General features: G+C 61.0%; 1 protein-coding gene across 8 annotated transcripts in view; it reads right to left on the bottom strand.

The window, feature by feature from the left end:
* Positions 1-10,530, bottom strand: part of Ccdc187 (coiled-coil domain containing 187) — a 47,985-nt gene extending 37,455 nt beyond the window's left edge. For 4 of the 8 annotated variants that reach the window (XM_046465635.2, XM_058585930.1, XM_058585931.1 and 1 more), the window contains exons 1-4: positions 10,415-10,500; positions 4,504-9,787; positions 3,269-3,367; positions 2,185-2,280 (exon numbers count right to left, since the gene is read on the bottom strand). In XM_046465635.2, coding sequence (XP_046321591.1) covers positions 2,185-2,280; positions 3,269-3,367; positions 4,504-5,179 — 871 coding nt within the window. In that variant the 5' untranslated portion in view covers positions 5,180-9,787; positions 10,415-10,500. Of the gene's footprint in view, positions 1-2,184; positions 2,281-3,268; positions 3,368-4,503; positions 9,788-10,414 lie in introns of all 8 variants that reach the window. The other 4 variants (XM_058585929.1, XM_058585933.1, XM_058585934.1 and 1 more) reach the window with 4 other exon arrangements.
* Between the last annotated feature and the right edge of the window lie 11,318 nt (positions 10,531-21,848).

Here is a 21,848-nt window from a genome sequence, read left to right as displayed (position 1 = left end):
TCCCCTCATGGACCTGCCCTGAGCCTGCATCGCCAGCCACAGGTCTGGAACCACACTCCCAGATGGAGTACGGGCAGCACTGAGCCATGCCGTCTGGGGTCAGGCCCCCAGGCCAGGGGAGGTCATAGTGCTGTCACAGCAGTCCCAGGCCTGGGTTCTAGTCCGGCTCCACCTCCCCCACTGTGGACCTCGGGCAAACGACCCAACTCCTCCAGTCCCCTCTGTGAGGGGGCGGCTCTAGGAGCCCCTTCCCACGGTGCCATGAAAGTGAACCTGGGGTCACCATCACTGTGGCTGGAGTCAGGCCCAGAGGGGGCCCGGGTTCTGCAGGCAGGGATGGGGCCCAGGCCTGAGCTAAGGCTGGCGTGGCCCCATTGACCACTCCTGGACCTCACATAGGGACATGGGGACGTGTCAGGCTGCCCAGAGAGGCTCCCCCCGCCCTCATTGCTGCTTCACTGCACAAAGCTAGCCAGGCTTTCCCCGCCAGGCGCCGGGCAGAGACCCCGCTGCACCCTCAGCCCTCCCCCATCCTCCAGCTCGGCTTCCCGTTGCCCAGCAGAGGGGCCCATCGATGGATGGGTCCTGGTGGGCGCGTTTTTCCTTCTGCTGAGCACTTTGAAGGCAATTAATGTTTTTACGAGAGGATTTTTAATCTGTGGATGTGGATGAAGTCCCCAGTGCCCTGTCAAGGCTCCAGCTGACCCAATCTATGATAAAAAATGCAAAGTAAGGTGCGATAATCTAAAATTAAATATCGGGCTTCATCTTCCTGCGGCCCAGATGGATGAATATTTTATACTACCATGGTTTAATTTTTTGTTAACTGCAGCAGATTTCTAATTCATCCAGTTCCTGAGTCCTGTGGCTCTGACCTCTGAACCCAGACCCATCCCTCCTTAGCCCAGCTGTGACTTCGTCACTGACAGCAACTAATGCTCATTGCCATCGGGGTGACAGGGTGGCCGCGGTGATGAATGTGGGCAGTGGCACGCCCCTCTGACCCGGTGTCAGGCAGAAGGCAGGTCATTTTTCAAGCCTTAAAACAAAACAAGCCCAAAAGCCCAGGGGAGGGGATGACACCTCTTGGTGTCGTATAAAAACAGGGTTCTATTTTGTGCATTTTCAGGGGGGCTTCTGGAAACTTCTTGGAGCCCTTCAGTGTCTCTCTTGGACATCAGTGGAGATTTTCCTGGCTGTCCTGCGTCACCTCCAGCCAGCTGACAGACAAATCTGCCAAGGCCACATGGCCAGCTGGGCCTCCCGCCTCCCTGAAGACCTGCTGCTGAGCATGACGGAGGCCACTGCTGGCCCAGGCAGCAGGGGAGGCGGATGTCTGTCCACACAGGTACCTGGGTGTGCATGGAGCTCATGCTGCCCAGCAGGCCAGGGCCCTGTTCTCACCCAGTGGGGAAACTGAGGCACAGAGGGTCACAGGGAGCCATGTCCTGGCCTCAGGTGCTGCTTAGGCTTACAGTCAGGGTCCCACACAGCCCGTCTCAGGCCCTGTAGGCTGTGTCCTCCACACCGGGGGCTTCTCAGGGGTGTTCCCAGGGCCCAGACTGAGGACGGGCCTTGGCAAGGTGCCCAGGCATGGTCCCAGGTACACACAGGGAGGGCTCTGTTATCACCTATTGTTAATTATATCCTCTATTATCAGTGACAGCATTAGTGGTGGCCTTACCCTGGCTAGCCTCTTGGAGAGGGTGGGATCTGCGAGCCGCCCCTCCCCCTCCCCCACCCTTCCCCCACCCCACCCCTACCCCACCCACCCTGGTCTGGGTGGGTGGAAGAGCCTGTCCTTGTTTCCGCCTGGAACCCTAAGTCTCCAAGTCCCAAGCCAGGCCAGCGAGGACTCCCGCTCCCCAGATGTCCCGCACCCTCACTTCGGCAGCACTGTGGGAGTGCGCAGTGCCTTGTCCTCAGGGACTGTGGTGGGGGCTGGAAGGACAGGACAGCGCTCGGGCTGTGGTCTTTCACTTCACCATGAGGGACACACACAACCTGCACAGGCGGGAGCCACCATCCTCTGGTGGCCACTGGAGCTGAGGCCCCCAGATCCCAGGTGTCCGGAGTCTTGTGTGTGTGGCAGTGCAGGTGACCCTGCCAGCCAGCCAACCTCAGGACTGAATCCAGAGCTTCTGCCAACTCTAGGGACCCCATACCCTGGTGCCCAGCTCTCACCTTTGCCTTTGGCCGGTGCGCTGGGGCAGAGCGACTGGGCAGGTTTCTCCCTTTTCCAAGAGATGTTTCTGGTCCTCTTAGTTTTTTCCCTTGGAACTTCAGCGAGAGGAAGAGGAAGAGGGAGGGAGAGTGAGGAGTGGACCCCACGTGGCCACTACACGCGCATCCTGAGTCCTGGGGTTCCGTGAGTGGGTGGGTGACCAGATGAGCCGGGCCCCCCGGAGCCCAGCAGCGAGGGCTGCAGCCAGAGGGGCGGGGTACCTGGCTCCAGCTGTGGGTCAGGCCAGCTCTGGGATCCTGGCTGGCAGAACACAGGGCCAGACGGCCCCTACACATGTCCAACTGGCCACCACTGCAACACGGGGGCCTGCCTCTGACTGCCTTCTCCCAGCCCCTACAGAAACCTCCGCCACCCTGCTGGGCCGGGGAACTCAGAAGCCAAGCACATAAAACACCTCCCAGCCTCCTCCCCTCTCCACTCTGGGGTCTCCAAAACCCTACAAGAGCCCACCTCTCTCCACCCCATGCCTGCCTTCAAACAGAGCTGCCCAAGCCCAGCTGTCAGCTGCTCGGGTCCAGCACCCCCGGGTCCAGCACCCTTGGAGGCTGCAGGGTGGGGTGAGGCGTGTGTTCCCGACAGCGCAGCCCTCCACTCCCAGAGCAGCCCGCCCGTCTCTCCACCCCTCCTCTGTCTATAGAATGAGTGAGCAAACTCAGCCACGTGTGTCCCCAGGCCCATCCCCTACCTGGAAGTCTTCTGACCCATGGCCCACCCGCAGCACCTCCAGAGCTAGGCAGGGCCTACGTCTGCCAGACGGCCCAGGGAGCCAGGGGCTGGGGGTCCTGGAGGGCCTCGGGCTGGCCGCAAGGTAGTGAGAACACCTCCTTCTGCACAGGAGATGGCTCTACAAAGAGATGCCCCTCCAGCCCCCTGCCCTGAGGGGCCTGGGATTCTCTCCCCTGAGAGGCAGAGGGTTACAGCTCAGGCTCCAAATCCCCATTAGCACCTTCTCAGCTAGGGTCCTCTCTGACCTCCAGTGTCATCTGTAAGTGGGGCCCAGCCCGTGGTATCCACACCACTCACCTGAAGCCTCATGCTGGGTGACCCGGGAGAGCTCGTGCCCCAGGCCAGAGAGTACTATGTCTTCCATTCTGGGCTCAGCTGCATGCAGGTCACTGAAGCCTGGGGCATGCACACAGAGGGGGCAGGGAGAAGGCTCAGGGGCAGCACCTCGGGCCACGCCCCGGCGAGGACACCCCTTAGTGGGAAGCTGCCTCATTAGGCCAGACCTGGCACCGACAGGTCACCACCGTGGCTTACAGAGCAGAATCTGCCCTCTTGCAGGGCACTGGTTGGGCTTGGAACCTCCACATGGGAAAGGAGGCCACAGCCCCTGGTTCAATCCCATCCTTTCGAGGCAGCAAGGCTCAGAGGGCACATCCCAGAGCTGGCCAGAGAAACACTGGGAGGGCCACGGAGGGAGCAGCCGCGGTCTCCCTGGCGTTTCATCATCTATACTTTCAGAAAGAAGCACGCTGCCTTTGAAAAAGTCACAAGGGCCGTCCTGGGGGACCCACTTCCATGAGGTGACCGGAGCCCAGGTCCATGAGACAGGAAATAGAGGGGTGGGGTCTGGGGGGGCTGGTGTTTAATGGGGACAGGGCTTAGTTTGGAATAATGGGGAAGCTTGGGAGATGGACAGAGGTGTGGCCACCCAGCAAAGGATACATTTAATGCCACTAACAGACACTTAGGGATGCCAAAGATGGCAGGTCTTATGTCATGTAGTTTACAATCATCTTTAAAAATAAGCTGCTGCCTTAAAAAAGAAAAAGGGCAGATGTCCATCTCCCTGCCTCCTTAGAAGGAGGCGCCTGGGCCAGGCCCCCTCCTGCCCAGCAGTGAGGCTCCCTAGATATGCCACCCCTCTCCAGGCCAGGAAGCGGGTGAACCTTCTGGACCCCACTCTGGCTTCTTAGGGTCCCTGACCACGCAGCTGGCCTGCTTCGGGACCAGCCCCCAAAGCTTCAGGGACAAAGAAACAGACCCAGGTTCTTTCCGCACCCTCCACGTCCCTGTCCTTCCAATGTGATTCAGCCATCAATGGGCCTTCCTCACCTAAACCCAGCTCAGAAGCCCCTCTCCAATCTCCACGTGGCTCTGGGGCCTTGAAGCCCTCGGGGCACTGGGCACATGGCACACACCTCCCTGGTGGGCCACACCGGTGCCCCTGCCTCTGGCACCCTCCCCACCCGCCTGCCTCCTGGCCTCCACAGCCTCAGGCCCAGCCTCCCTCCCCCAGCCAACCTGCCACTGACCTGGGCATCTTGTAGGGGCTGGAAGGGAGCTTGTCGCCTTGCGGGTCTTGCTCCTGGGTGCCAGCGACGCAGCTTTGTAGAGGCGCGAGGCACTGGAGGGTGCTGAGGTGCCCAAGGAGGCGCAGCTAGCCTGCCACTGCGTCTGCGCCCGGATCTTGTCCCTTAGCTGCTCCAGCCGTGGGTTGCTCTTTCTGGGATGCCGCCGGGGCCCTAGCATCTGGGGTGGCCTCTCCCTCCAGGGCCCTCTGGGAGTTGCACATGATTCATGGCCCCCAGAGGAGCCGGAAATGCGGCCCGATGACACCGAACTGTCCCCATCCCTGTCCTCCTGGCTTACAGCCCACAGGGGCAAGCTGCAGGCCTCCATACTGGGGCTTGGCTCCTCCATGCCATCAGACCAGACCACGTGAGGAATCGTGCCATGAAAGCCCAGCTGCTGGGAGGGCCCGGGCCACCCCAGGTCAGCTATGAGGTCACCCTCGGCTGCAGGTAGACCAAGACTGTCTTCCCTTGGAAAGAGTGACAGACACAGTTGGTCAGGCTGGCGGCCCAATGCTGAGCAGAGCATTCGAGACTGAGTCCCCTGTCCCTGCAACCCCTGCTCCCACAACTGTCCCACAGTAAACACTCTTTCCCAGGGTCCTGGCCCTGACCATCTCTCGTGGGGTCTGACCATGCCCTGTTGAGGTGGGGATCGTCATCAGCCCAATTTGCAGGTGGGAAAACTAAGGCTCAGAGGCCAGCCCACACCAAGGCGCTGGCAGAGGCAGGCCCAGGACCTGAGCGCTGACCTCCATGTCCTGGTGTCGTCCACCAGGGCACTGCCTGGGGAAGGCAAGACCCCTGCAGTCTGCCCCACGCATTAGACGACACACAGACACTACCTGGGCTTGGTCTTCCTGCTCCCCGTTCTCCCCAGGGTCCTGACAGACCAGAGACCCTGCTGCTGGCTATCCTTGGGGAAGGGCTGGAGTGCTCTCCGCAGGTAGGTGGGCAGCCTGCCCAAGACTGGGGTTGGCATGGCCAGTAGCCAAGGTGGGTGAGCACCAGGGCGAGCCCCAGCCGCCATCAGCCTGACGGTGGGCTCACATGGTGGCCTCAAGGTCTACAGCCCAGGGCCCATCACTGTGCTGGACAGGCTGGCCACTGCCTGGCTCTGGATGTTGGCCTGTTCTGGCCCCCTGGCCTACAGTGGAAGCCCTCAGGACGGTCATTGAAACTGGGTGGGGACAGTGGGTGCAGGCCCTGAGCTGGCAATGGCTGGGGTGGGGGCTTCCTAATGAGTTGCCTCTCAGTGGGGTGGGAGAGAATTCCAGGTGTCCCCATGACAGCATAATAACCCCGTGTCACTCAGCGACAGAGCCTGAGCCCTTCAACTCCTGCTGGGGCTCCCACCAACACTCCCAGATGTCCCCCAAAGCCAGGAGTCCTGGCTTGCGTCCTCCTCCCCGGGAGCTCGAAGAGACACATCCCAGGGGTTCCATGAACCTGCCCGGCAGGGCCGCGTGGTGGGGTGGACATGGGTTCTGTGTGTGGCTGGTCTGGGGCGCAGCTGGTCCTGAGGTCGAGTGGGGGAAGGGAGACCCTGCCTCTCCCTGAGGACTGTGAGTGCCCGTGAGTTCTCTGCTGCGTGGCTGATAGGGACAGGTGTGGAGATGCAGGAATCTGTCTTGGGATGTGCCCCAAAGGTGCTCCTTTGGAGTGGTCCAGAGATAAGGAGTTGACAGCAAAAGTCCCCTGGTTCTAGGTGGCATGAAGAAAACCTAAGTCTTTATTGTTTTATTTTTGGGGTTGGGGGTGGAAGCCAGGCCCTCACACGTGCCGGGAAGGCTCTCTGACACGGAGCCACACCCCTGCCCTTCCCGGGGCTTTTTTATACAGGGCCTAACCTAGGGAAAGGGTGTCAAGCCAGGAGGGCTGCCAAGCCCAGGCCCCACCTGGAATCTGAGGCCCCCCAGACCTCCCTGCAGCCAGGACACTGCCACAGCCAGCAGGACCCGAATCCAGCCCAGGGACACGGCCCAGCCTGGTGTCCCACTCTGCTAGGGCTCCTGGCTTCCCTGGGGATGACATTTGCAAGAGATCAGAAGTCCCAGAGAGGAGACTAGGGCTGCCGCAACTGGGGGCCTGGAAAAGGCTGAGGAACTTCTGCAACCTTCTAGAGTGTCACGCAGCAGATCTGGGCTGGCACAAGAGGCTGGGGGCAACAGGGAGTGATCATGTGTCACCCACGCCATCCTGGAAGCCTGAACCACTCTGAGGTGATCCTCGAAGACAGCTCCACCTCTGGCTCTCTCTGGTTCCCAGGGAGCCTCCCCACCCTGGGACTGAACACCCGTCTGCTTCCTACAGACATGGCCCTGGGCCATCCAACCACCAAAGGACTGGCCCCTTTATTGACCGTCACCTCCTCTCTGCCGGGCCTTCAGGCCCCCATAGCACCCAAGTCCAGGACTCCCCAGCCCTGCTCCCAAAAGCGGGGGGCAGAGCATCTGAGGATCGAGGCTGGACACACCCTGCCCACGGCCCGCTGCTGATCAGCCCACGGGTTGTCGAGGCCCTGGTTTGACGGGAGAGAGCCACACACAGTGGCCAGAACCGAGTGAATACTTTCCTGTACAAAGAGCAAAAGCGTGGAGAGGCCTGGCTGAGGACAAAGCCAGGGCGGAGCAGCTGCTGTCCTGTGGGCTGTGAGGCCACCGATCGCTGCCCTCTGCTCCCTACCAGCCGTGCTGGGTGCTGCTGGGTCCCCTCAGGCTGCTCAATCACAAGGCTTCAGGACACACTCCAAACCAGGGGGCCCACACTGGCTCCCCAAAGCCTGGAGCCTCTGCTCATGTCCAGTCCATGCCATGGCCAAACCTGTGCAGTCTGTCTCCTGCCCCCACGACCACCACCCCTGCTAGCAGGGTGGGTCTCTGTGCTGGCCGCAGAGTGGCCAGGAACAGAGGCTCCCAGAAGACCAGTGGGCAGAGGCCAGAACCTGGGTCAAGGAGCCTGCACGTGTCCCTGGCAGCACCGTCACCTCAGCTGGGCCTCTGCAGGCCCAGGGGAAGGTCCATGCCAACCAGGGCCTGCTCCTGGACTCCTGGTGCTGGCCAACCCACTACCTCCTTGGCTTCTACCACTGGAGCTCCACTCTGGTGCACAAGGCACATACCCCTTCCCCGGCCCTCTGGCCTCCTCCCTCCCCTCTCCCCCTGGGAGGACAGTCCTCTAACACCCCACAGTGTGAAGGGCCTGCCCACTCCTGTCCTTGGGGGTGCCTGCCAGATCCCTGTCCACCTCTCCTGTGGGGTCGTGACCCATGTCAGCATGTAAACACACCCCTTTATCAGCAACATTCACTGCATGGCTGGGCACTTGTGCTACCCTGTGACAGTCCCTTGAGGGACGTCCACTTATTACCTTTACTATAGGGGAGGGACTTGGGGCTCAGCTTGAGTCCCAGGTCCAGGGGCCTGGGGGGGTCAGGAAGCTGGCATGCCAAGTCATTCCCACGACCTCCCACACCCCCAGGGCCAGGAAAATCCGCTGATCCTGGGGGTCCCAGGGCCATGCGGAGCCCTGTCTGAGGGCTGGCTTCTTGGCAGGGTGGGCTGGGAGGAGAAGCCAACAGGGCATCCCCGGGTACCCCTGCCCATCCCCGGGTACCCCTAGGCAGGGAGGGCCCAGGGGCTGAGACACCAGGCACCCTCAGGATGTCAGGCAAGCTGTGCAGCCCTCCGGGCCCTGGCCCACTCCTCTGCGAAGCGAGCGGAACCTCGTCCCCGTGGAGGCGCCCTCGGGAGTCCAGAAGACACATGGAACACCAAGTTCTCGGCTGGGCCTGCAGAGTGGAGGAAGGAGCCAGGGAGGGAGCCCAGGCACCCTGTCCCTGTCCAGCCTCCCACCCCTGTGCCGGCCCACAGCCACCACCCAGTTCCAAGACTGGGCTGCACAGGTATAGACAGGGCGGGGCTCAGCAGGCAGCAGCGCCGCAGAGGCCCCCAGCCCCCCGCAACTGCGAAAAGCACACAGGCTCCAACTGCAGCATATGCCTGACTCTGCTGCAATCTGGGCCGCGGAAGGTGGGCGGGGGCGGGAGGCCCCCCTTCTGGAAGCTGGCAGCTCTGCTCTAATTAGCAACACTGTTTACTTCTCACCGCCTCGGCCCTGGAAAGCAAAGCCCAGCAGGGCCGGGCAGTGCTGCACAGCGAGAGGAGAAGGGCACCATGCCCGTCACCCTGGGGGCCCCAGGGCCTGAGGCCACAGTGCCCAGCAACAGCAACACAGGCCCGGGTGTTGGCATGGCACCCTGCCACCAACTGCCCTGCCCTCCGCAGCCCCACGGCCGCCGGCGGCACAGCTGCACCCCGAGGCCACCAGGCTGCCAGGGCCAGGAAGGCAGCAGAGCCTCAGGGTCCCCACAGCAGCCCAGCTCTTCAGGCTCGAACAGGTCACAGTCACAGCCAGGGAATGACATGTAGAGGGCCAGAGGCTCTGGGCCCCCGAGTCAAAGCACAGGTCTCCCCTGTGGTGCACGCCACACACACACACACACACACACACACACACACACACCCCAAAGGGTCTGCAGAGCAGGGCAGGGCTTTTCTGTGCGTGTGAGTCTGGGCAGTCCGTCCGTCCAGCCCACTGAAGCTTCCACTGGCCTTGCGCCAGGAGACAGGGGACACAGAGGCAGCAGATGCCAGGGCGGGACTTGGGAAGACCGTGGGGAGTGGGTGCCACTGGGAAGCCAGATGGAAGAGCCCAAGGAGTGAGACGAGGCAGAGATGGCACGTGGCAAGCTGTCCTGTCGCGGGTGCTGTAGTCCGAGGCGGCGGCGGGCAGGGAGGGCTGTCACTGCTCCTGCAGAGACCCCAGCTGCACCGCCAGCTCATAAGACCCAGAAGAAGACCCTGGGGGACACATCCAGGTGCCAAGGAGAGGCTCCACCAGGGCCTCGCCACAGAGGGAGGTCCCAGGCAGCCCCTCCACACCTGACCCCAGGCCTGGTCAGCCTCCTCCACAGCCAGGGCAGGCACCTACCTCCCACCTGAGAAGGCCCGTGAGGAACGGGCCTCCTGAGCTGGCCCTCCAGGGCACCCAGACCCTGCCTGCAACACCTTACCTGGGGTGGCCTTGACTCCACACTTCCCTGTGAGGGAGGCTGTGACCTTGCCAACTGTCACATATGCAGAGCAGGGACCCCTCTCAGTACCACCTCCCTCAAATCATGGGTCCTCAGAGCAGCACACAGCTGTGGGACTTGTGGCCTGACCCCCCAGCAAGGGGGTGCCACCTGAAAAAGGAGCCCGAGCACACAGCACCACTTCCTCAGGGACCAGAGCTCCCTCAAGGGCTCAGATGGCCAGCAGAGGGCCAGGGCCTTGAGGGTCTAGCTCTGGGCCTCCGTCCTGGACTGCTCCAGACTTACCTCACAGACCCTAATGGGGGCTCTACAGCAAGGCGGGTCAGCCAGGGAGCCAGGCCACATGCCAGAGAGCTTTAGCAGGTTGCCCATACTGGGCTGGGCTGTCCTGGCCAGTGCAGCCTCTCCTTGTCCCCACCCCACTGTCAGGATAATGGATTTGCCAGGTGGGCCCAATACTGAGCCTCACGTCAGCCCAGATTCCCACTTCACAGACGGAGATGGTGACAGTGCTCACAGGAGCTCACCTGAGCTCGGAGGGCGGCAGCCCTGCAGGCAGGGCAGGGGAGAAGCCCTCCCAAGGCAGTCTCGCTCTGCCTCGGGGCCCACACCCTCAGAGGGGGCAACACAGGAAGATTCCCCCAGGGGAGCTGGGTAGAGGAACAGGGAGCCTGTGCCCCCTGTTCCCTATCTCTGCCCCCCTTCTGCCCCAGCCCCCTCCTCCAGGTGCTTGGTGCAGACTGGGCAGGGTTCAGGTAGATCTCCCCAGGTACTCACCCACTGGAGGGCTCCAGGTCTCCCTGTCTGCAGGAGGACGCTGGGCAGCAGCCACACTACAAGGCCAGAGGAGTCCACAATGCGAGTGCCCTGGAGCTAAGGACTCCAGGTGCCCAGTTGCTGAGGGAAACTGCCCCGCCCAGAGGTTGCCAGAGAAACCCCAGCCCTACCAGAGTTTGCAGCTCCTCCTCCTCCCTGTGCAGCCCAGGGGACTTGTATTCCTGTGCCAGGAGCCAGGAGCCAGGAGCCTCACCTGAGTAACCACCACTTTGAGGTCAGGGTGGGGTGCACACCTGAGGCCCTGTACCCTGCTGGGTCCCATATGTGGGGATGAGGAGGGACAGAACCTGGAGGTCTCCGTACCACCCAACACCAACCTCACTGGGGAGGGGGTGGGCAGGCACTTGGGACACCCCATCCCCACTGGGTCCCCTGGGGCAGTGGGGCGTGTCTCAGGCCTAGTGGACCTTGGCACTGCCCCCTGCCAGATTGCTGTCCCCTCCTGACTGCCCCCTTCCCAGGGACCATCAGCACAGCTGGCCTTTAACAATGCACCTGGCAGCTGGAGCTAATAGGACCCTGGTGGCAGAATTCTAGCTCCAAGCTTCTGAAACATGGTACCTGTGGCGGGGGCTGCCTGGCTGGGGCCTGGCTGGCAGGCGGACAGGCAGGTAGGTAGACTGGCACCACTAGGTCCAGTGACACCAAAGTCAAAATCTGTAGAACCACAGCTACAGGACACATGCAGGACTGTGGCAGGTGGCCGTGGGGGCACAGGGCTGCTGGCCTCAGTCTCCTGGGACCAATCACCCTTACTCCTGGTGTTGAAGTTTTCCCAGGGGTCCTTAGACTTGAGTTTTTCAATGTGCAAGGCCTGGAGCCCTGGGGGCCTAGGCGTCCTCACTGAGAACAGGCAGCTGGTTGTAGTCCTCCTAGGCTGCCAGCAGGTGGCGCCCTCTCCCCATCGTGGTTTGGGAGTCCCCTGCAGGGAGGTGGTGGAAGCAGGAACTGAGGGGCTCTAGGCCACCCATCACCCACCCCAAGAACACTGGAAAATAGCCCCCTTCCAAGAAACTCCTCTAGATATTTAGCAAATTTGGTTTTGGCACAAGCTGGGATCGTCCTGGTCTTTGGAATACTTGGGTGGGGGGACTCTGCCTCCTGAGGCAGCCTCCAGGACAGCAGCCCTGGGCCCTGGATAGTTGCTCAACACAGTCCTAGGCAAGGCCTCCTCAACCAGAGCTGGGCTCCCCACAGCAAGACCACCCTGGAAGTGGCTCTGCCCATGGCCAGACAATCTGGGAGGGTGACGCCTGTGGTCAGCAGACTGGGTGCTAGAGCTTTGTGGACTTGCCCAGGCCATCTCCCCGCCACGCCAGGAGGGGCCTGGCTATCCTGGACGAGGGCCAGTCCTCAGGCTCCTGAAAACTTGCCCAGGTGTGCTTTGGGCCAGGTGTGCACTGGTTCTGGGCAAGTGGGGATACGGTTGACTTTGTCCTTCAACATCAGAGAAACAGGGAGAAGCCCTGCCCCGGGGCTGAGCGTGGAGTCTGGAACCTGCAGGGAGGAGCTGAGATCCTGGGAGGGTTTCTGGATATCCCCTACCAGTGTCCCTTCACCCTGGGTGATGTCATCCAAGTCAGTCAGATATGACCTCCACATTCCCAGAGGGCCCAGCCGCCCTCCTGCTGCCCAGACCCAGCTCTGGTCCCTCGCTATCTGCATGCTCCCCAGCTTGGGCCTGGATGCTTCCTGGCACTGCCCCATGGATGCTGAGGTCCCTGTCACAGTTGCTGGAGGTGGGGGAACACAGGTGTGTGTAGGCCAGGAAGTCTCAGGTCCCCAAACCCCACATACCAAAACAAACCTAATTTTTTTTTTTAAGGAAATGCACCTACTCAAATAGGTCTCTAGCTTTGAAAGCACATTCTAGTGCAGACCCCACACTTCAGTTGGACCTGTGCTTTCCTCCCGGTCCTGGCACTCCCGCCTCACCACCTCCTCTGCTGCGTTCTCTCTGGCTTATAGCAGCAGGGACACCACTGGCCCTCTCAGGGAGGCACAGAAGGCCTCAGGTGGCAGCAGTGAGCCACATCCTCCCAGGGGCAAGTGTCGGAAAACTCCCTCTGAACCAGCAGAGTCAGGCTGCTGCAGGGTCTCAAAACGCACCTGCCCCTGCACTCAGGGTGCTGGCCATCCACACCACCGGCGTCTGTACCCGCTCTGCTCTGGCCCTCGGGGCCCTTCCTCCTGTGCTTCTGCTCCATGTCAGAGGCAGTGGCCCCAGCGCTGCGTGTTGGGCTCACCCAGGTAACAAGGACCCAGACTCTTACGACCTACACACTGATTGGTTCCCCCCACACCAGAAGCAGGGCTGGCACCCAGGGTCTTTCTGCACCCGCTCACGCTGAGCGCCCACACAGCTCCTCTGAGGGTGCCACTCTTCCTTTGTGCTGGGAGCACATCCTTCTGGTGGCACAGAGAGTCATGGAGATGGCAATGACATGGTGACCTCCATGGGCAAGAGAGACTGCAGCCACCAATGGGGCAGCCCAGCCCCTTCCTGCAGCGTAGGTTAAAGATGGTGACCGAATGGGGGATGTCGCCCAGCAGAAAGCCGGCTTTACACAGGAGCCCAGGGCCTGAAGAGTTGGCCAGAGAGGGGAAGCACACAACAGTCTGAAGCTGACCCTCAGTCCCTCTCTACAGGGCCCTGCGGTCACTGCTCTGAGAAAGGGAGGCCTGGTCAGGGCTGTGGGCACTGTGGAGCCCAGTCACTGCTCCCTGCTGGAGCAGGGATTTCCAGGCTCCACCAGGATCCAGCTCACAGTGGCCACTCTCCTGCCTCTGGACTGCACTTGGGCTGGTGCACCCCCGCTGGGCCACCCTGGTCTGTGAGATGAAAGATCACAGTAAGGGGGTTGCAGGAGCCTGTGAAGCATGTCCCTCCTGGCCAGCAGGCTGTCCTGCATGTGGGGGCCAGTGGGGCCAGTGTCCTAGAGGACCTCAAGGGAGCAGTGCTGCTGGGCCCCTCACAGCTCTGCCTGGTTACCAGCCCTGTCCAGCTGAAGCAGTCAGACCCCGGCATGGCCAGTGACTCTGCCCAGCAGTGGACAATCCCAGCCTCTGGAACAGAGGCAGGTCTCTGCTAGTTTGAGAGAGGAGGCTCAGAGCACCGTCCTCCTCAGCACCCCGCATTCTATTTTATTTTTTTATTACTTACACATGATGGTACAATGATCTTGACATATCATACATTTGAATCAAATGGGGTCTAATTTCTCATTTTTCTGAGTGTGCAGGTTGCAGAATCACATTGGTCACGCAGTCACGTACATACATGCAGCAGTCATAATGTCTGTTTTATTCTGCTGCCCTTCCTATCCCCCCTTCCCCTCCCCTCCCCTCTATCACCCCGCATTCTAGACATGCCTCCTGCAACCATGCTCAGCCCTGCCAGGGCCGCCTCACCTCCTGCCTCGGCCACGCTTCCTCAGTGGCATGATGCAGCTGGCTGATTGAGCAAGAGGCCTCGGTGCTGCTAAGGGGTGGTGGCCTCAGGTGGCAGCTGCATGCCTCGTGCTCACTCACCCAGAAATTCTGAGGGCTGCCTCATCCATAAAAATTCTAGAGGCCTAGCGGTCAGGGCGTTGCTGGGCATCCCTTCCAGGGTCAAAGCTAGGTCACACCTGTGGGACGGTCAAGGCTCTGCTGGTACACAGGCCACACCCAGGGACATTCTCTGGCTACTTTCAGGTGACTGTGAGGCTGCCAGGTTTGAGCAGGACTCAGCACAGGGCCAGCTGCTGTGTAGGCAGACCTGTCCCCAGGCTGTGCGACCAGCAGACCGTGTGGTGTTGGATGCAGTAGAACCCAGGGGGTGGGGGAGGGGCGAGTGCCAGCCAGAGACTCACGGCCCAGGTCCCTGGGGTTGAAGTCAGCTGACATCCACTGTAGCGAGTCACATGCTGTCATGGACCAAATGTAGGTACGTCTCCAGAAGTCACGTTGAAGCCCCAACCCCAGTGTGGCTACAGGAGGTTGAGGTCTAATGACCTGAGAGCAGGGCCCTGGTCAGTGCTGGCCCTCTCAACCCCAGCAGGCCACGTGAAGACAGAGCAACAAAGGACACTGGTGCAGAAAGAGCCCTTGCCAGCAACTAGGGCAGCCATAGCCACCATCGTGGACTCCAGCCCCGGACCGAGATGTGGCCCTGTATGCCCATACTAAGTCCCGTGGTGCCCAGGTGATTCAGCACCCAAGCAGACTGAGACACCTGGCCTTTGGAGAGCGCACCCCCATGTGCTTCTGGATCCCACACGGAGCAATCATCTGGTCAAGAGCCAGTTTGATGGGCAAGAACTACCTGTTGTGAGCAGGGTCCCATCAGACCCAGTACTAGGGTGGGGAGGACTCAGCATGGCCACTGCCCAGGGAAGGTGGGCACACCTAGGATGGGGCATCTGCACCCTCCTCCAGCCCACTCCTCTGGCTCCAGTGGGGTCTGGTGGAGCCAGCCAGAGGAGGAAGAGCTGGCCACAGCCCGTTATGGATAGGCTGGCCCAGTACAACCCCAGAAAGATGGTGGCCATGACTCAGTCTACCCCGTGGCAGCCCTGGGAGGCCAAGGTGGATGGGGAGGGCAGTAAGTGTGGGAAGGGAGACTACACAGTCACGGGCAATGGCAAGTGGCCAGCTAGGAACCAAACCGAGAAAGACTGACCATCAGGGAAGGACATGTGTGTGGAGGTATGGCGATGGGCACCCGGTAGTAGAACAGTGCATGAAGACCTTCACGCTGGGATCTCTGTCCCAGAGCACCCGCCAGCAGAAGACGGCCAGCAACTAAGTCCAGGGCTCTGCCCAGCCAGCTGAGCACTGTCACCCACCACCAACACGTGGCATGGTGCAGGGATGCTGTAAACTCCTGGGGACCAGGTCAGTCCAGCACCGCTGCCCAACAGTGCCCAGGCCACCAGCTGCAGAGGCAGGCTCAGCACATAGGGTGCCGTGCTCACCAAGGCCAGGCTCCCCCAGGGCCTCTGTTCCAGAGGGCCAGCCGTCCCTTCTCCCCGAGCACACGTGCTTTCTGGGTATGGGTTGGGTTTGCATTCGCAGGGCCTCAGCCAGCACCATCCTCTGAGGTTACGGGGTGCCTGGTCCCCCACAACATCCCATAAGACTAGGGAATCCACTTATACCAAAGCAGGCCCGTGACCCTCAGGAATCCTGGAAAACAGAACCTCATGAGTGAGGGGTGGTCCCCAGCAAGCACGGACACCCCTCCAGGAAAGACAGGGCCCAGCTGCAGGACCGTCCCCAGCCCATCAGGGGCTCCCTCACTGGCAGAGAGTCACCTAACCATGGCCACTCTCTTCTCAGGGACTAAGCAACAGGGGCAAGGGCCCAGCCACTTCAGCCCATGGGCCACACTTGCCCAGAGCCCTGAACCCTGCAGGCCTGGCAGGCCTGGGTGGAGCTCAGACCCTCACTCTGCCAGGTGCTGCCCCACTGCATGTCCTGCATCCAAACCCCGTCCCACTGTCTGCTCACGGAGAACCTGACCTGGATACGGGGAGGAAACTGTGGCACTGAAGGAGGGGACGAGTCGGCCTTTCCCTCCGGTGGAGCAGACCCCTGAAGATTTTCTGTGCTCCTGCCTGGGGGAGAAGTGCAGAGGCAGCCAGGGTGCTGGGGGCATTCAGGATACAACATCCCCCAGCTCCCTGGCCATCAGCACAGGCAGCCAGCCCTCAGCTGTCCCACCCTGAGGGTCACCCCTCCAGAGACACATCAGGTTTGTGAGGAAGGCACAGACGCTGGCCCGTGCCTCCCAGGCCTGGGGCCTCCGCCTGCTCCCCGGGCCCTGCTGCCAGCACTCAGCTTCCTCCAGTCCAGGGGGTGCACTGGTTCCCACCATCATCTTGGTCTTGGTGAGTGCAGTTTAAATGCCAGCTGGCCATGGTGGTGCAGGCCTGTGGCCCCAGCTCTTTAGGAGGCTGAGCCAGAGGAACCCTTGAGCCCAGGAGTTTTGGGCTACAGTATCCACCCTGAGTAGGTGTCCCATACTAAGCACCAAAGTAGGATGGAGCCTGTGATAAGCCACTGTGTGCAGCTAGCAATGAGCAGGACCAGCTCTAAATAAATAAATGAATAAAGTGAACAGATGCCTTGCTGTCATTTTAATGGAGCTTCTGAGGGGTCCAAGTCGATGCTTGTGGCCAGCCTGCATCCCAGAAGGGAAGTGCAGCTGGTGGAGCGGGATGGTACTGGGCGTCAGCTGCCCCCAGCTCCACATTCACGGTGGCTCCAGCCTGGCCCTCTCGACTCTGCGGCTGCTGCTGGTCAGGAGGGGGTCTTCTCCCTGACTGTGAACCTGCTGGCTCTGAGCGGGCCATCTTAGTCCCCAGGGAAGAGGGAGAGACTGGAGAGGTGTTCCCCGCTCCTGGGGAGAGGAGGTCACTTGGCTGATTTCCATTTTCACGTGGAGCCAAGCAGGAAGGCTCCACAACAACCAGCAGCTACGGGGGCTGGGGGGACCCCCATGCAGAGCCCTTTTAGGGTCCCCATGAGCTCCAGAAGCCTGTGCCTGGCACCCTGCTCTGCACCCTCCCCACTCACGGCAAGCAGTCCCTGTCCTCAACCCCTGGCAAGGTTGTACCCCAGCTGCTGCACCCCCCGTGGCCCCTGCCAGGACTCAGGGCTGACACATGCCCCTCTGTTCGACCTGCCTACCTGGCTTGTGGCTGGGGCACTGGCCTCTGAGGGCAAGGGAGGCCAGGGGGCTAGATGATTGGGGCTGGGACCACTGGCTTCCAGGAGGACACCCAGAGACCACAGGGGGCTCTGTGGAGGTGGGTGGCCTCCTCCAGGTTCTGCGGCTACTTCAGGCATGGCGGCTGGCACCTAGGTGGCGGACACTACACAGAGGAGCTGGCCTGTAGCCACTGGTCAGGCCAGGGGAGAGAGGCCGGGGAAGGGCAGTCCAGGAGGGCCAGGCCCTGCTGCTTGCTCTTGTTCCTGTCACTTCTCTGGGCTCCTGGCCAGCAGGCAGCTCCTGTCCTCCAGCCTGTTGGCCCTGGAGGTTCCTGGGATCCCTCCAGTCTTGTGCCAAATGAGGGCGAGCAAGCTTCCAGGCCCACAGATGAGCCCCATGCTCTGGGGAGATCCAGGACCACCTGCCCAGAGCCCCAGGCCAGGCAGGAACATGCAGCTCAGGATGGTTGGAGGGGTCAGCACAGGCTTCACAGTGACCACTGTCCATGCCGAGGGCTTTGTTGGTAGGACCTCATTCACCAGGTTCCAGTCTGACAGGAGAGGCCCAGACAAAGCCCCAGCTCGTGAGCAGCTGAGCTGGGTTTAAACCCGCACCCTGGCTGGTCCCTTTCTCTGATGGCCAGGCCAGGACCTCCTTTCCACGTTGTCATAGCCCTGCCAGGTCCCACACAGTGATGCAGCCAGGGCTTCCAACCATCTGGTCTTGACTCAAGGGAGACAGAAACCCTGGGCCACCTTCACGCCATGATAGGAACTTACCGTGCCCCCTGTGGCACTCTTGCTGAGCCCAGGAGTCTCAGGGATGTGATTTCCCCATGTTCCAGATGAGCAGGGTCCAAACTGAGAGAGGCCCTCTGCATTCATAGCATGTGCCTGGAGCTGCGGCTCTGGGTGGTCCCTGCCCACCTGGATCCTACAGGTGTTCTGCCCTGACAGAGGGGAAAGGAAGCAGTGGAGTGTCCCCAGTGGATTGGATGTTGGAGCACACCCACAGGATGGGTGGAAAACGGCCCCTCCCCATATGTTCTTGAAGAACCCTTAGAAATGTGCCTTAGTCCATTTGTGCTGGTATAACAAAATACCTGAGACCTGGTAATTTACATGTAACAAATTAATTTCTCACAGTTCTGGAGGCTGTAAAATCCAAGTTCCAGGTACAGGCAGATTTTGGGTCTAGAGAGAGTTACTCTATGCTGCCAGATTGGGCCTTCTCCCTGTGTCCTCACGTGGTGGAAGGCAGCCCGGCAAGAGGCAGAAGAGGGCCTGGTTGATTCTCTCTTGCTGATCCCATCAGCGAGGGTGGTGCCTTATGACTCAGTTGCCACTCTAAGGCCCCTCTTTTTACTGCCTCCACACGGAGGCTGAGGTCCCAATGCATAGATCTTGCAGGGACACAAATACTCAAGCATGGCTGTGACATCTAGGAGAACACTTACAGTGTGAAAAGTAGAAAAGGAAGGCATTCACCATGTCTTCCAGAGGGTTCTGCACGAGCCCCACAATAGCCACTCCTGGAACAGGCAGCACCCGGGTAGGCTGACCACTCCTCAGAGGGAAAACCTACTGCTTTCCGTTTTGGAGGGGCTGTGCCGGTCATGCTGGGTGGCAGGTAGACCGTCCTAATTCTGTTGGCTTTAGGCTGATGTTAGAAGACCCTCACCCACATATACCCAAGGCTGGGGGTGCCTAGAGCTGCCCTGGGGAGCCTGGAGCCCACAGAGACTCTCCCGGGTATGTGTGTCTCCCTGACACTCACAGGCCACACGTCTGCCAGGCCCAGCAAGGCACAGACAGAGGCAGGCCCAGGAGGAGCCCCACAGATGGCTCCTGGGGTGTACAAGCATGCACCTGCTTCCTGTGTGCCCTGGGGACACACCTGGTGACAAAGCTTATGGCTGCCAGCCAGTGCCCCAAGAATGCTGCATGGCCAGGTGTCTCACAGTCGTATGGGTGGCATGTGTCACCCAATGAGGAGCATGAGCCCTCGTGGGTGGGGCAGACTGTTTCCTTCTGGGATCCCTGTGGACATGCATGGGACCCTCCACTCACCTGCAGCCCCCACTTCCTAGGAACTCCAAGGCCCCCCAAGGAGACAAAGAGCAATGGGCAAGGCCATTGTGACAGGCACAGGCTCACATCCATGAGAAGGAGGAGCCCTTTCCCAGGCTAACAAGATTATTTGGAAACAGTAGTAAAACAATGTTCTCTTCACTTGAGCATGCATACTTGACATGCTCTCCCCCACTCCTGGTCCTCCTCTCCCCTCCCCAGTTTGGAGTCCACAGAAGAGATTGCCGGAGTCATCAGATCTGGGTTGGCTGGATGCCTGCTGGTGGCACCTGAGATGGTCCCAGCCACCCTGGGCCCTGTGGGAGCAGCTTTGCAGGAGAAGGGGCCCCAGGAGGAGGACAGGGCTGGATGCCCACCACCAATCTGTCCCTGCCCTGGTGAACCTCCAGGGGGTCCTGGAGAGAACCAGGTGCTGGGTTCCCTGGCTGGAGCTCATGAGGGACCCACACCACCCTTGATCTCTGCAACTCCTGAGCCCGGGCCTCCTCACTCCCAGGGCTCAGCCCTCCACCATCCTGCTGTCACCTCCATGAGGCTGGCTCAGAGTGACAAGTGTAACACGGGCTGAAGTTTAGGGCCAGGAAAGCAAAGCTTGGCTTCAGTGCCCACAGCCCAGCCAGGTGAGCTTGGATGACACTGCTGTCTCATCTGTCAAGCAGGATGACGTGGCACATGCCAAGAGCTCCGGGTGATTACGGGCAGGCACGTGGCACATGGCTCCAGGCGGAGGGCTGGTGATGACCACCACAAGCATGCCCTGGGTGTGGTGCTCTGAAGGCAGTGCTCGGCCAGCTCCCCGGGCCAGCTCCCTGGCCCTGCACAGGGGTGTTCCAGAGGCCCGTCCTCCCTCCCTCTCCCTGAGCTGCTGGTCGGAGCTAGGGGGATACGTCCAGAATGGGAAACTGCTTCTCTTCCCTCTGACGCCCTTTCAGGCCCAGTAGGGATGGGAGGGGTGGCTCGCGGCCTCCAGGGGTGTCTGCCTGACTGGCACCAAGAGCCACCAGGGGACTTTACAAGTGGCTGTTGTGAGTGTCCAGGTGTGTACAGAGCGGCCAGGGAAGGGGAGAACAACACTGGGGCAGCAGAGTGGACGGGAGTGCCTTCTCCCTAGACCTGCTCCCGGGGCCTCCTTGTCCACGTGGCAATGTGTGTTGGGCCCATCACCTGGGCTTCCCCTTGTCCCATTCCAATTGGAGGGGCCCTTGTGGGCTCTCTTGACAGGAGACAGTCAAGCCCTGGATGGGAGAAGACCCCCCTCTATGTAGTGTGGTGAGGCATGTACCCCCACTTGAGTCAGGAACAGCTGCAGGGGTGACACTGTGACAAGCACATGCGGCCCCAAGGCTCCCTTGTCCTTCCTGCAGTTCATACATCCACATTCACAGTGACAGAACTGAGGTTCAGAGAGGAAAACAACTTGTGCCAGGCTGCACAGAAGTGGGACCAGGGACAGCCCCAAGCCCAGCTCATACTAACAGTGTGGGCAGCTCACTCTCAAAGCCCTGGGAGCTCTCGATGAGCCTGGCTTTCCCAGCTTGGGGGCTCCTGCTTCCCTGCTTAAGGAGGAAGAACCATCTTTCCAGCAGTGACGCTACCTCGCTCGGCACTCTATAACACTAGCAGGCCTCCTCAGCACAGGTCCCAGCTGACCAGGGGACCCACAGGGCCTTTCAGAGCTCCCCAGGCCTCCGGAAGACAGCAGCAGTGGGGCGCAGGCCTGGCCCAGGTGGCCCATGGCAGACCCAGCTGTATGATGCCCTTGTGAACAAGAGGTGGCATGGAGTCCAGGGTAGATTGCTCTTGGCTGGAGCCCCCAGGGACTGTGGCGAGCAAGAGGGGTGTCTCAGCCAGTGGTGGCTCCAGCCTGCTGAGCACCCAGGCCCTGGTGGAGCCAGGAGCAAGGCCCTGCCGGCTCCTGCGGTCTCTGGGGGAGGGCCTGTGGGACGAGGCAGGAGGGAGTCCAGCCACAGCTCCAGACGCAGATGGTCCTGTTCTCCTTGCCGCCTGCCTCTTCCCCAGGAAAACAAACCCGCTCAGGGCCACCAGAGCCTTTTATCTCCTGTCTGTGTCACATCCCCTGCGCCTGAAGCCACTGCACTATGGGCTGCTCTGCAGGGGTCTGGCTGGGGTGGCCTTGGCATTTTCTGACCTTGGGCAGCTCTCCCGGGAGGAGCTCCTGAGGAATGGACACAGCCTCTTCCCACCCCTGGACTGTCCCTTGCCATCACGGGTCACAGCCACAGTGCCAGGGCTCGCAGTCTCCCGACGAACCAGGAAGACTGGGCCTGGGGCTGGAGAAATAGGACCAGTGAGAAGGTGAGACCCCAGCAGGCGGCCTGCCCTGGGTGGTCCCAGCCACCCTGGGCCCTGTGGGAGCAGCCTTGCAGGAGAAAGGGCCCCAGGAGGAGGTCAGGGGCTGGATGCCCACCACCAATCTGGGTCGCCCATTGGTGCCCAAGGCTGGCTGGGGGAAGACTCTGAGGGCAGCACATTCTGCTCCCAGGGCTTCAGAGGAAGGAGGCAGCAGCAAAGCACAGGTTCTGGGACCCTGGGTGGGCTCCCCAGCTGCCCTCCCTGCCCCTTCTCC

Source organism: Marmota monax, unplaced genomic scaffold (genome assembly GCF_021218885.2).
Source record: "Marmota monax isolate L192 unplaced genomic scaffold, Marmota_monax_Labrador192_F-V1.1 WCK01_AAM20220418_F8-fsc00167, whole genome shotgun sequence".
Lineage (NCBI taxonomy): Eukaryota > Metazoa > Chordata > Mammalia > Rodentia > Sciuridae > Marmota > Marmota monax.
The sequence above is the reverse complement of the archived record's forward strand: the minus strand, read 5'-3'. Positions and strand labels throughout refer to the sequence as shown.